General features: G+C 27.5%; 2 protein-coding genes across 2 annotated transcripts; one reads left to right on the forward strand and one right to left on the reverse strand.

Annotated features, from left to right (window-relative positions):
* Nucleotides 1-824: 824 nt before the first annotated feature.
* LOC130944935 (expansin-like B1) lies at nucleotides 825-2688 on the reverse strand. Its single transcript, XM_057873534.1, has 4 exons — nucleotides 2538-2688; nucleotides 1844-1953; nucleotides 1340-1645; nucleotides 825-1193 (listed from the first exon to the last, which is right to left on the reverse strand). The coding sequence occupies exons 1-4, from the start codon at nucleotides 2686-2688 to the stop codon at nucleotides 1011-1013; spliced, it is 750 nt and encodes a 249-aa protein (XP_057729517.1). The 3' UTR covers nucleotides 825-1010.
* A 1938-nt stretch (nucleotides 2689-4626) lies between these two features.
* LOC130976518 (uncharacterized) lies at nucleotides 4627-9340 on the forward strand. Its single transcript, XM_057901400.1, has 2 exons — nucleotides 4627-4647; nucleotides 8414-9340. The coding sequence occupies exons 1-2, from the start codon at nucleotides 4627-4629 to the stop codon at nucleotides 9338-9340; spliced, it is 948 nt and encodes a 315-aa protein (XP_057757383.1).
* Nucleotides 9341-14635: the final 5295 nt, after the last annotated feature.

Here is a 14635-nt window from a genome sequence, read left to right on the forward strand (position 1 = left end):
GTCAAACTCTAACTTGTTACCATTATTATAATGAACTGTGAATGACCTAAAAAACTCATTTCTTCATTCATTCAATCTCCTTGGCCAAGGTTTTATTCATCTCAGTCATTATAATCATAGAGCTCAAACTCTTTACCGAGAGTTGATGGATTCCTTATTGACTAATCATTAATTCTACAAGTACTTAAATTATACCCAATATCCATTCAACTAGCACCCTAGGGTATTAGGTGTCCGGAATCAAAGTATAATAAATACATTATTAATTACTATGACAGTCGCAGGTCAAAGGAAACTCTATTACTATATTCATCTTGAGAATATCCTATTGACAAATATACGGTAATTATAACCATTAGGAATTCTCAAAGTGAGTCAGTTCAATGGTCATATCTCTATATGCACCATCTATATATATAATTTAATAAATGAGATCTATTAATCTTCATCCAATGAAAACTATTATATATATATATATATATATATTGATCTTTTCGGATTATTAATGTCCTTTTTAATAATCCTATGACCAAGAACAATTTTGATTAAATTATAAAAGATTTATCTCTCAATATTATGATCACTATCACAATGATAAATCTCTAAATTTAATCAAGAACCTTATTATATTAACATTTTAATATAATAACAATAACAAATTATTTGACACGTGATTGATTGAATTGTGGTCATACTACTTATTCCCAACAGAATTCTCCTAATTATTAATATTGCCCAAACAAAATGACACTATATATTTATTTTATTGTTGACAATTTATTTCCAAGTACAAGAATACATATTATTGTAGTCTCCACAAAGAATAACATACAAAAACAAATTCACCCAACAATACACACACCACACAGACACACTCACCATTATTCGTAGAACCAGATCAGAATTTCATCTGAATAAGAGTGGCTATTTATTTATTTATGATATATTATATGATTCCAGGCCCAAAGTATGAAGTTTTAAGTATTAATTATTAAAGCTGAAGTCCATTGTCAAAAGTTAAAAATCATTTTCGGCTGCCAATTAGCAGGGATAGGTTTATTTAGTTTTTGCCAATAAGCTCCATAACAACCAGTCACTTGGAACCTCAAGAAGAGTGGACCCCTTGGTGGGTTAGCATAGTCAAACACTGCCCCATAAGCTCTACGCAATGGACTCCATTGTTTGCGTGAATCCTGCAAAATTAGAGAGGTAGAATAACTTAATAATGAAGTTATGTAACTAGCTAAGCCAATAAGTTATTAGAATCTCATTATTAACTTTGGTTTCAAAATAACAGCCAGCTTATTTAGTTTTCAACCAATTAACTATATATATGTACCTCCCAGAATTCAACACTAGTGACATCGTATAATCCACCATGGCTGAGAAGCACCATAGCAAAGTATCCAGGGTTGCTGCTACTTTCGTGGATCTTAATAACAATCTTGCCATTGCAAGGAACTCTCTTGTATGCAATATCAAGAGTACCGTATTTTTTGAGCTCTTTAGATGCATTAAGACTCACACCCAAACTCTCAAAAGCGCGTGGACTCAGTATGAAATCTGTTCTGTCTCCCTCACCATAATCTGTTGCCACCACGGTTACCCCGTTGACTTTGCACAATGTTGGTACTTTACATTTAACCTGAATTACCATTATTTATTATATATTTTGAAAAATAAAGAAGTGTGAAAAATATGACACAGAAAACTTATTATATATTCTTACAATAATATATATGAGATACAAATACGATTACAATAATTTTTATATATTAAATATTAAAAAGTAAATTAAATTAAAACCTGAGGATTATTATAACGAGGAGTTAGGGAAACGTACCTGATAGCATGCACCGCAGCCACTTCCACCTTTCCATAGCCCAGAAGATACCGCTGCAACCTTGCCATCATTGACCATTCTTCCATATTCGCCAAATCCACATGCTCCACCTAAATATATATAGGAGAGAGCGTGCATCTCAAAAAATAAGTTCATAAAATATATTCTTAGAGAAAAGGAAAAAGAGACCATATACTAGTTATAATTACCATGGTCGCTAGTGAAACTAAACATGAAAAATGTGTAAAAGGAAAACTTACATTGGTATAAACTATAACAAAAATATTTTTATAAAAATAACTCAAAACGAATATTTTTATTTGTATTTATTTTGCATTTGAGGCAACACTCATAAATTTATGTTTTTTCATAGTTTTAAAAATCAGATAGAGTTGACTGATACAATTGGGTTAATCGAAAATCAGTCACTACATCAGTTTGATTCATTTAAAAAGTCAATTGGCAATAAATTGATTAAAAAATTTTAAAAAGACAATAAAAAAATGAGTTAACCGATCGGAGTTATGTGATTTTTTAATAATTAACTAATTTAAAATAATAAAATATAAAAAATTTTCTTTTATCAGAGCAGAACCTTGTTTTTTTATTAAAAGGGTTGACCTCTCCTAGCATGCACTCCTCAAAATATATTGCATGATATGTGTAAATTAATTAAAGGAGGGTAATAACATACTTGGAGTCCCATAACCATCACGGGTGCCATAATAGGATGCCCTAGAGTTCTTATAAGAATTCAAAGGGCAATAGTCATTATTAGTGGCGATGCTTAGTGCTGGTAAAAGCAATATAACGCAAAGAAGACCAAGTTGGTGCTTAAGCTCCATATCTAAAGAGGTAAGAAATGTATTAAGTAAATGCAATAAACCAAAGTATGTGAAGGTATATAATTAACTAATAACAAATATTATTGAAAGAAGGTTTTGTGAGATTACAAGGATAGATAGTTGTCATATTTATAGTGCTGCCTTAGGTATAGATACCAGTGGTAGTATGAGCCCATTTGGGACCATAGGAATAATACGTTTTAAGATTGGATTGGTGATGTGGACCAGTAAGCATTGACTTTAACTAACCCAGGGAATAAGTTACGTTATAATAATATCCGTACTGAAATACTACAAGAAAGAACTAACTTTGTTTATAGCGCATGGTATACCATGCACGAAGAAAATAATAAAGTGGCTTACAACTTGAGAAGTGAAGCGGATCTTGAGAAGTGAAAAAGAATTCAATTCTTATGGTAATATTTTAATAATATGATTATATGAAAGGTATTTGCTAGAAAGTTTAAATGGATTGTCCTATGTATTAAAACAATTATACTCATACACTAAAATTAATCACTAAAATCAGTTATTAATATAAAATATATATTAAAAATAAATTAAATTATATATATTTATATAAAAATATATAATAATTAATTTTAGTAATTAATTTTAATGTATAAATAATATATATTTTTGTGATTTATATATAAATACTTGCTTGTAATTATTTTAATAGTAATATCTCTATATAGAATACTTTTAATACTTTTGAGAAGATAGAAGGGAACTATATATTATATTATTGAAGGAATCAACATCTAGCTGCAATATAATTCTGTTGAAGATTGTACATCCAATTCAAATACTATCGCATCCTAATTTTGGTTTGATTTGTCCCAAGCCCACAGATCATTATTATAATTGGTCACTAAATATGATCTCAAAAAATTTTGATTGATGAATTAGATGAGGCTTGATCATCAGGTCATATAGTGAAAAAATCTTAGATTTTATAAAAAAGCGTTTTATAAAAAAAACATTGGTGATGATACTAATAAATAATAATGGGGATAATGCTAATATATACCATGATAATGCATGCTAAGATTATTAGGTTCCTTTCTTCATACTTCATCTCAAGTTGTTATTTCTTAGCTACGATTTTCGTTCCCTGTTTGTAGAAGTAGACTTGTGATCGGTATTTTGTATGTAAGTTTCATTATACGAATTGTCAAAGGTTTGATTAATTAGCTAGTTGGTCAAAACGAATAAAGAATTAGTAGTATTAAGCTATAGATGCCGATTGAATTTTTGCTATGAAGCCCCATGGATTGAGAATTCATGACATCAGAAAAATCGTACTCAATTGCATACATGGTTCTTGGCTCGGTCAGGTAATTAAACAAGGTGATTTCTTTCGTACCCAATTAATTTGAGGATATTACATACATCTTTTATATATTTTAATTAATTGATGACATATGTATTTATTAATTTTAATTAGCAAATAACTTTTTAACTTTTAAAAATAAAAATTAATGAATTTAATACATATATAAAATATTGGAGAAAGAGGGAATAACATAAAATTCTAATCCTTTTCATTTAATTTCGTCTTCTTCTCTTTTCTATATTTACAGAAAAAATTTGTTTTCGTCTTTTTCCCTCTCTTTCACTCTGAATATATCTTCTTTTTTCTCCTTTCACTACAAAAAATTATCGAAATAGCTACCAATTCTGGTGGTCACAAAAACCTTAGTTGCTAATTAGAAAATAGCGACATACTTCGGTTGCTAACGCTTAGCGATCGATTTTAGTGACCGATTTTTGAATAAGGCCACCAAGCCCCTCACCAAAGAGTATCGGTCGCTAAATCAGTCGCTAACATAATCGGTCGCTAAATGGTGACCAAGTTTTTCGGCGCTAAATCGGTCGCCGAGTAAATCAGTCGCTAAATGACAACCAATTTTTTGGTCGCTGAATCAGTCGCCGATGAAATCGGTCGCTGAATCGGTAATTCCTAAATTAAAAAACTAAATTAGTCGCTAAAGCAGTCACTGTTCTTAGTCTTATAATTATAGATTTTTACTAATTTTATATTTACCACTATTAAAACTTAATTTCATAAATAATTATATTTTTACACAAAATATAAAAAGAATCAAACATAGATCAATTTTTCAAATAAATACCAAAAATATTCCAATTACCATACATCTCATATTTTCAACATTGATTCATTAGAATTCCATTGGACGATTCTTAGTTCCTTACAAGTAAAGAGGGAAAATAAAATTGGAAAAGTAACCGATGCAAAGGCAATCAATGCTGCAACCAGCAGAAAGCAATGTGATTCAACAAGTTAATGTTCAAAATAAATTTTATCAAATGAACACTGTAGTTGGAGAAACTTGCATACCCCGGGATGGAATTCAACAAAATCTCTCAGCCGCGCAGGGAACAGCATGCCCGCCTTCGGTTGGCAACTTTGATTCATACTCCACCGCGTCATAGTTAATGGTGACATGTAGATCTGGCTTCATACAACTTGTCTTTTCATCAAACACTAACACCTTCTTAGCCACAATTGCCTCAGGCAACACGAATTTTAACTAAGCCAAATGACCAAGTGTAAACCTCCTAAGCAAGCCATAAATCACAAATCATTTTTTTTTTTATCAAAAACCTTGAACCAACAACATTTGAACATAAAAACTATAGAAAATAAAAAATAAACGAAGCAGAAGGTAACTGTAACTTAAAAAAATAAAGAAACTTAAAACTCTCTAGTCCTCGTAGATCTAAAACCACCAACATAAAACTACAAATTATGTAATAATATCTCTCTAGAAATAAATTACCCTAGCATCGCAGTAGCAATTATCACTTCAATTATGTTAAGTTGAAGCTAGTATAGGACCCAACTCCCCCAAATCCTCGAAGCTATAGCTAAGTTGTCCTCAATAAAAAAAAAAAAAAAATAAAAACTCACCTGCATTTAACTTCACATGAAGTTGCTTTCGAATAGTTGACTAGTGTTATTATATGATTTAAAAAAAAATCGATTTATTTTATACAAATAATTTTTTTTTAAAAAAAAACTGGTTTGAGTACATCACCTTTAAAATAATTTCACTTCTTTCGGCGTGTTATTCTTAAATTCCTAACAGATAAATTTAGTACATTCTTCTTCTTCATTCTTATTGACCAATTTTTCTTTAAATTTATCTTGAGCTTTTATTTATTTAATTTTCGTCAAATATATGTATACAAATTGTTTAAAAAAGTAAAGCTTATTATTCTAAAAAAGAAACAAAATTCACGTTTTTCTTTTTTTTTTAATAAGAAGGACATAAATGGTACCATCTGTTTTTTGTTGTCTATATTTCTATCTTTTTGATGAGCTTTGTTTTGTTTTTCATTACTTATATTTTCAGTTGCTAAATTTTTTTTCTAATATAAATTTCAAATTAAGCTGTAAACAAATTTTAAATTAAGTTGTAAAAATATGTTCAATTACAAATTTACAGTTAAATTAAATTTCATGGTAATCAATTAATTAACTTTTATTTTACTAATAAACTATTTTTAAGCAAATTATTGTTAATTTTTCATGATTATTTTATAAATAAATTATTTTTTTAAGATAATAAGACGATAATTTACTTGTCTAAAAATCATGATTTTACTACTATCATGCACGCTTTTGTGTTTTTACTAACAAACTAAAATTTATTTTCAATGAAACTAGAATTTATTTTCAATGAAACAAAAGTATCTAATCAAAATATTAATTTAGTTTCCTTAAATAATTGAACATAATATTATTAATTTTGTCTATAACAATATTTTTTTAAAATTTTTTAAAATAAAAGCGACCTAAAAATAGAAAAAAAATAACTAATGAAAATATTTATGTTGCCATTGTCATAATAAGACAGTCATAGAAAAAATCTAACCAAATAAAAAGGACCTAACTCATACAATTAAACTATCATCATATCATCACAATAAACTATAACACCACCAACTAAGAGATATGTAACAAATATGGAAGAAATTATGCCAAAATTTTAACTATATTCATGCTATCAATCAATCCACATTATACCATAATTACATTTTTGTCTTCTATCACATAAAATTACGATAAATTATCTTGAAATTTATGATATCTTTCTTAGACTTGTAAAGAATCTCTATTTTCTTTTTTTTTGTCTTCATACTAACCAATTATGTTAAGCACGATTTCCACAAAACCATTGACACCAAATTTCAAAGCTAATATTTTTCACGTATTTCATTTGCTAATACAATTATTTTTTAAAAAAATAAAAAATAAAAAAGATAAATACACGACTTATCTCTGCACATATTTTTTAGGTTTTTTTATTTAAATAAAATAAAGAGAGATTAATTTTATTTGATTCTCTTAGAATAAATTCAAAAACGTGAATATTCTAAATCTACTAATACATAAATTGTGTTTGAGTAGTGTGTATTAAATATTACAATTTATACATCAAATTCTTTAAAAAAATGCTCATAAATCGTTACACGACACCAAGCATCCCAAATTATATATAATCTATCCTAAGATAGGATGGTTTATTTTTGTTTTTTCACCTAAACCACTATAGGATAGCACGATTTACATGCAACGAGCTATTCTTCGCTCTCTAGCACGATTAATACAACCTATCCCAAACTACTCTAACACACGATTAAAAGAACATGCCTACATTTATTTAAATACATTTATATTATTTTTAAATTAAAAGAGTATATTTATTTAAATTATAAAAATATATTTATTTAAAATTCTAAAATTTTGAATCAATCTACTTGTATTAATTTTAAAATTATTTAAAATAATATGAGTATGTTTATTTAAATTTAAAAAATTTTAAAGTAATAAGAATGTTTATTTAAAATATTAAAATTTTAAATTTTAAATAAAGCTACTTATATTAATTTTAAATTTTATTTAAAATAATACAAATATATTTATTTAAAATAAAAAATTAAAATAATAAGAGTATATTTATTTAATAAATTTTAAGTTAAAAATAATACAAATGTATTTATTTTTTAGTTAAGAATTAACAGTTTTAAATCGTTATTTTTTTAAATTAAAAAAATATAATTAATTATATGAGTACAATAATATAAATACATATAATTTTATAAAATTAAATTTAATTATTAATTTAAATTTTGTTTATTTAAATTTTAAATTTTTAAATAAAACAAATTTTATAATTTAAAATTTGATTTATTTAAATAAAATTAAATTGATTGGAAAATAAAAATATACCAATACAATTTAAATCGTATTAAAGCGTAAATAAGTTTGGTGAGTTCATTAACAAAATTTATGTAAATAAATAAGTCCAGTCAATATGATAGGTGAATTTTGTACAAACTTTATGAAAACACTATAAAAAAATTAAATCTTACAAATAACGTGATTTTAATTTGTTTTGAGAATTAAAATTTTATTATATTTTATAATAGAAAAATAAAATATGATTAACATTGAGTTAGTCCAATATACCAATTATTTTTATTTCTTTTTAATAATTTTTCAATTATAATTTTGATTTAAAAAAATATAGTAATCAATTAACTATAATTTCTCAATTTAAATTAATCAATTTATTTTTATAATAAAATTCATATAATGCTAAAAAGTCTAATATCATGGCTATATCATATATCCTATATACTTAAATCACTATATCATATACTTATACTTCTCAGGAATATGCGGGTATAGCGTCTGCATATTCCTGAGAAGTATAAGTTCTTGATTTGGCTCAGTCTTCATAATGCTATTCCTACGGCAGAGTTTCGTTTGGGTCGTGGTTTAGCTTTATCTAGTACCTGTCATCGGTGTCAGAATGGTTCTGAATCCATTCTTCATTGTCTTCGGGAGTGCCCTAGTGCCAAGGAGGTCTGGACCCTTTTAGACCTGTATTCAGATAACTCGAATTTACATGATTGGCTCTACAGAGGTGCAAGGAGTGGAGATGCTTTTCTTTTCTTTTCGACCATCTGGTGGATTTGGAGAAGTAGGAATCATGACTTATTTAATATAGATGATTCATGGAGTGCTAGTAAAGTGGTGAGTTTGATTCGTAGTTCAGTAAGGGAGTTTTACATTATTTTTGCTATGCATCAATCTCTGTCTCCTCCTTCACTTTGTTTGCATTGGGTTCCACCTCCAATTCATTCTGTTAAATTGAATTGTGATGCTAGTTGGTTTGCTCCTTCTGGCTATGCTGGTTTTGGTTATATTATTCGCAATCCTGATGGATGTTGGTTGAAAGGTTGCACTGGAAAAGTCGAAGTGTGCAGTGTTCTTTTTGCTGAATTGTATGCAATTTGGAGAGGTTTACTTCTTGCTTGGGAGAGTGAATTTCGTGAGGTTATTTGTGAAACAGACTGTTTAGAAGCTCTTTTCTTGGTAAACCAAAGAATGCTTAGTAAGGATATTCCGGAATGGGATTTGGCAAAGCATATTCAGGAGGTTATGAATTGGAATTGGAGAGTCTCTATTCTTTTAATTCAGAGGACTGCAAATAGTGTTGCAGATTGTATGGCTAAAGCAGCTGCTTCTGTCGCGGACATTCACTCGAATTGGAGCCAACCATGGAGTGAACTTCAACATCTAATAGATTTAGATATGACCCTAGCCAATTAATTTGGTTTTGTCTCTTTTTTTTCTTTCTTTTCTATTTAGTCACCAAAAAAAAAAATCACTAATGCCAATTAAGTTTTGTAATTAATCTAAAAATTTGTTCCTCAAGTTTATATTAAAAAATAACTATAATTTTTTAATTTAAATTAATTAGTTATGTCCTATACTCAAGTGCTTTTCCCTTCTTATTTTAAAATATTACTCATCACACTTAATCTAATTTAATATGTCACTTTTATTTAAAAAAATATTTATACTTTTTAAAATTATAATTTTAACAAAATATATTTTAAAAAACTCAAATAACAAAATAAATTTTTAAAGATGTATTTTATTTGACAAAATAAACTAAACATATATATTTAATTGAGGTTTAGGATTATTCAAAAAAAATAATAAACCATGCTAGTTAAGACGAATTATATACAATTTGGGATGTTCGGTGTCTTGAGACGATTTATGAATAATTTTTTAAAAGAATTTAATGCATAAATCGGTGTTTAATATAATATCTAATGCACACTAGCATATCATGATTTGTATATTAGTAGGTGTAGGAGATTCACGTTTTCAAATTTATAGAATCAAATAAAATTGATCCTTTTTTATTTTATTTAAATAAAAAAAATATATCCCTCAATATACCCATATTTTCTAGGTCTTAATCCATATCTCTGTGCTATAGGTTCAATGTATGAGTTTTTTATCTTCCTTTCTAGAAGAATCAGAACTACAAAATTCCAACTGCATTTATCCGAACAAACAGAGATTAATACAAGCCATTTATTATTAAAAAAATTAGGAGACAACCTATAAATATCATTGTAAAAGATGTATGTATGGTTATATTATATTGTCCCAACATTATAAGAAATTATTGATTTTTCGTTTTTTTTCATTTTTGCAATAGGTTAAGTATGTTTTCTTATAAAGATATACGCTTTTCAATAATTTAAATAATTTTTTTTTTGATGTCGGTGTTATGTATGAGCTAATATATTTGTACATTTTTTATCAATGAAATAACATATTTTTTATTATTAAGGACAATAAATCAAAAAGTCTTGAAAATAGTCGCATTAATGAAAGTTTAATAAAAATTTATTTGTATAGATTTCTCTCAAAACACTTATTAAAATTATTATTTTTCTTATTATACTACTATATTTAACTTCTTATTTATTTTCAAGCGTGTAATCACTTAATTTTCATGAATAGTTCTATTCTTATACTCTAATTTTGTACTCTAGTTATGTACTTTTAATTGTAAAATATAATATTTTTGTTTAATATCATCTTTGCCAATATTAATATATTTCTACTTTTGTTTATTTTAGAGTAATACTATAATTATGGATGAAGAAGATAAAGACAAGAGAAAGATAGAAATCTAAATTAGAGTACTTCAAGAAGTTCAAAAGTAAATATTGAGAAAAGTTAACAATTGATAAAAAATTACCTATACTATAAGTATTAAAAAATTATTTTGACAACTATTTATAATAATCATAATTTAGAAGAATAAATTAAAGGATGTTATGTATCCATCTAAACTTACCTTTATTATTATTATTATTATTATTATTATTATTATTATTATTATTATTATTATTATTATTATTATCTTGTGTTTTCATTTGTCATACAGTTATGTTAAATAAAAAAATGTTTTAGGAGATTTTGAGTATAGATCATTTTTTATTTGAGTATAGATCATTTTCTATTTGAATATAGACTATTTTACATTAAAATATACGTTTAAAAATCCAACTCTAATAATCAGCAACATATATAATCATAAATTATTGGGCAAATCACCCATATAAGTCAATGATTTCCCAGAATTTCACCAATCAGCCAAAAAGAAAAATGGTTCACGAATCAATCAGATAGACATTTCTATGTAATTCGAATTAGTCTAATTCAAATTACACAACGCACACAAGTACTAATTTGAATCAACCTAATTCGAATTACACACACTAATTTGAATCAGGGTGATTCGAATTACACACATGCTGCATATAGTAATTCGAATTGGCCAGATTCGAATTGCTCAATTTTTGGTGCAAGTAGTAATTCAAATTAGTGTGTTTCGAATTACTCAAGGTTCGGCTATAAAAGGAATTCCAACCAACCTCATTTGAACCACTTTTCCAATAGCACACCCCACCAAACGATCCAAAACGACTCCAACAAAGGCTTGAGCAGAATATTCAGCCGATGGGATAATCCGGACAGACTTTATCGTTTGAATGGAGTAGCCCATATAGCCGGTGTCATCAACGAAGAGGTAAGTACGAAATCTTTTTTTTAAAAGTAGGATTAGGTAACTTATTTGTTTGTTTATATACATTTTTTAATGGTTTAGATAGTAAATGACATTGGTAACATTGTATGTGAATGATTTTATAAGTTTCGTTAGTGGTTTTGTTATAAAATCACTAACGAAACTTATAAAATCATTCACATACAATGTTACCAACGTTCTTTACTATCAAAACCACTAACATAACGTATATAAACAAACTAATAAGTTATTTAGTCCTACACTTTAAAAAAAGATTTCGTACTTACCTCTTTGTTGATGACACCGGCTATATGGGCTACTCCATTCAAACGATAAAGTCTGTCTGGATTGTCTCCCATTGGCTGAATATTCTGCTCAAGCCTTTGTTGGAGTCATTTTGGGTTGTTTTCTCTGGAATTTGGTGGGGTGTGCCATTGGAAAAGTGGTTCAAATAAGGTTGGTTCAAACTCCTTTTATAGCCCAACCTTGAGTAATTCAAAATACACTAATTCGAATTACTACTTGCACCAAAAATTGAGTAATTCGAATCTGGCCAATTTGAATTACTATGTGTAGCATGTGTGTAATTTGAATCATCCTGATTTGAATTAGCGTGTGTAATTTGAATTAGGTTAATTCGAATTAGTGCTTGTGTGCGTTGTGTAATTTGAATCAGTGTGATTCAAATTACATAGAAACGTGTATCTGGTTGATTCGTGAACCATTTTACCTTTTGGCTGATTGGTGAAATTATGGGGAATCATTTACTGATATGGGTGATTTGCCCTAAATTATATATTTAACATATATCAAACTACATAAAGATTAATAAATTTTAAATGAAATAAAATAACAATTAAAAAAGATGAATAATATGAGCAGAAATAACAAATATTAAAAGAAAGAACATCATACTAACAGTAGACAAATAAATAATTTGGAGATCTAATACTAATGCATTCTACTTTTTAACTAAAGTCCTATACTTGGCATCAATTTTCTTGTAATTTTTTTGGCAACTTTGATGATAACATTCCTTTTCAGATTGTACTGATGCAATATGAGATCCAAAGTAAGTGTTATCCGAATTTTATCGTGAACCTGTAAAAAGAAAAAAAATTCATACAATTTGAAATAAATACTTAATTTTTTATAGTATGCTATAACTATTTACATCAATAGAAGAATATTGATCGCACCAACCACATTATCTCATCCATTGAGCCACCCAAACACCTCCATCATTTCTACAAAGTAACTTACAGTCAACAAAAATGTTCAGTTGGATTGTAATATAATTTTGTTGACTAAACTATAAATAAAACAAATACTTTTCACATCTTCCAATTTCATCTAACATGACAATAGCAAATTTTAAAACTTTTTGCATTAGAATACATTTGGAGTCATAAAATGTGGGATCTTATAACATGACTTCGATATACAAAGCCTGCATCCATTTTAACCATTTAATAGTATTTATAAATATCATAGAAATTAGACAACTAAGATTATCAAACAAGTATAATTACCAGTCTTTTAATGGTCAAATTCTTTGAGTCCTCTTTAGATAGATCAGGTGTTGGATCTAATAAAATAACTTCTTGCTTTCGAAAATCAAACACCACTAAATCCAATGATTGTTGTCTTCTTTAACACTAACAAACATCTAATAATTTTTTAATTGTGAGTAAACAAAAAATGAAAAATACAAATTAAATAAATTTTTATAAAAATTAAATTGTAAATAATTCAATCACCTTTCCAAGGTAATCTACCTTCCCCATATTTTCTTCGCATATTCTTTGACGATACCTCCTCATCTAGTATGTATTACTATAGAGGAAAAATAAAATAATAATTTAAGAAGGTAAAAACTCAGGTGCAGTCAACTTCACGTGAAGTTGATAGCTGAGAGCCGTTAAATAATTTGAATGATTTGACTAAATTTTCATCTAACGGCTCTCAGTTATCAACTTTACGTGAAGTTGACTTCACCTCAGTTTCCATGATTTAAGAATGAACTATATTTAAAAATTATTTTTTACCAATATTTTTATATACTCACTGCGAAGGTTGATGGCATGTACCAATTCATATGCAATTCTGACACTGATCTTTCATCATATGTCAACATTGAAGCTAACACATTAAGTACATGTTTAGTAAATTATAAATTTTAGTTTTACTTAATATGGTAGAGAGAGCACATATGGTTTATAAATGATATGGGACCTTACATTTTCATCTATAAGATTTCTGGACACAGAGCCTTAAATGATTTTTGGCACTAAATTGGCTTGATTTAGCTAATATTTCATCTCTACTCAAATAAATGTTAACACCAATTTAAACAAAAATTTTAAGTGTGAAAAATATAGATAATTTTATACAAACCTATGATTTTTGGTATCATTAGATATGCCGTAAACATATATTGCAACTAGTGTTTCTGTCTATTTTAATGTCATCCATGGAGGGGTCTAAACAAAATGGGTAGCCACTGCATTTATAAGAAGTTAAAATAAAAAATTACAACGGAATGTTTAATAATACAATCTTGACCGAAATAACAATCTATAATTCATTTGTATATATTGCTAAATGTCTAAGGCACTCACCAAGAAAATATAGATGTCGGTCTCTGTTCTTCTGGCAAGGATGTCAATTGATACAGACGAATACTTTTCTGTATTTTTTGTTGTATGAATTTTTTTCTCACAACCAGATTTCATACGTATTGTAATGATTCGATTGATGGGATTTGGTATGATACTTATGAGATCGAAGAGATTCTAATATTTCTTCTTAGAACGTATTGATTTGACCCCATAAGCGGGACCACCACCCCCTAGCATGTTGCCACCAGAAGCAAAACCCCATATTTCTTCTAGAAAATCTCCTAATTGTTCCAGAGCAACTAGAAAGAGATTCTTTAACCAGAAAGAATTCAGTTCAGATGTAGGATACCTATCCAGAAGTTTTCACAACTCAATCATGTATGATGG

Source organism: Arachis stenosperma, chromosome 1, assembly GCF_014773155.1.
Source record: "Arachis stenosperma cultivar V10309 chromosome 1, arast.V10309.gnm1.PFL2, whole genome shotgun sequence".
NCBI classification, from domain to species: Eukaryota; Viridiplantae; Streptophyta; class Magnoliopsida; order Fabales; family Fabaceae; genus Arachis; species Arachis stenosperma.

Coding starts and splice junctions, on each gene's coding strand:
- LOC130944935 (XM_057873534.1), bottom strand. CDS start 2,688: ATGGAGCTTAAGCACCAACTTGGTCTTCTTTGCGTTATATTGCTTTTA. Junction 1,646..1,843: donor GCTGCGGTGCATGCTATCAG/GTACGTTTCCCT, acceptor ATGGTAATTCAG/GTTAAATGTAAAGTACCAAC. Junction 1,194..1,339: donor CTAGTGTTGAATTCTGGGAG/GTACATATATAT, acceptor CTAATTTTGCAG/GATTCACGCAAACAATGGAG.
- LOC130976518 (XM_057901400.1), top strand. CDS start 4,627: ATGAAATCGGTCGCTGAATCG. Junction 4,648..8,413: donor TGAAATCGGTCGCTGAATCG/GTAATTCCTAAA, acceptor ATGCGGGTATAG/CGTCTGCATATTCCTGAGAA.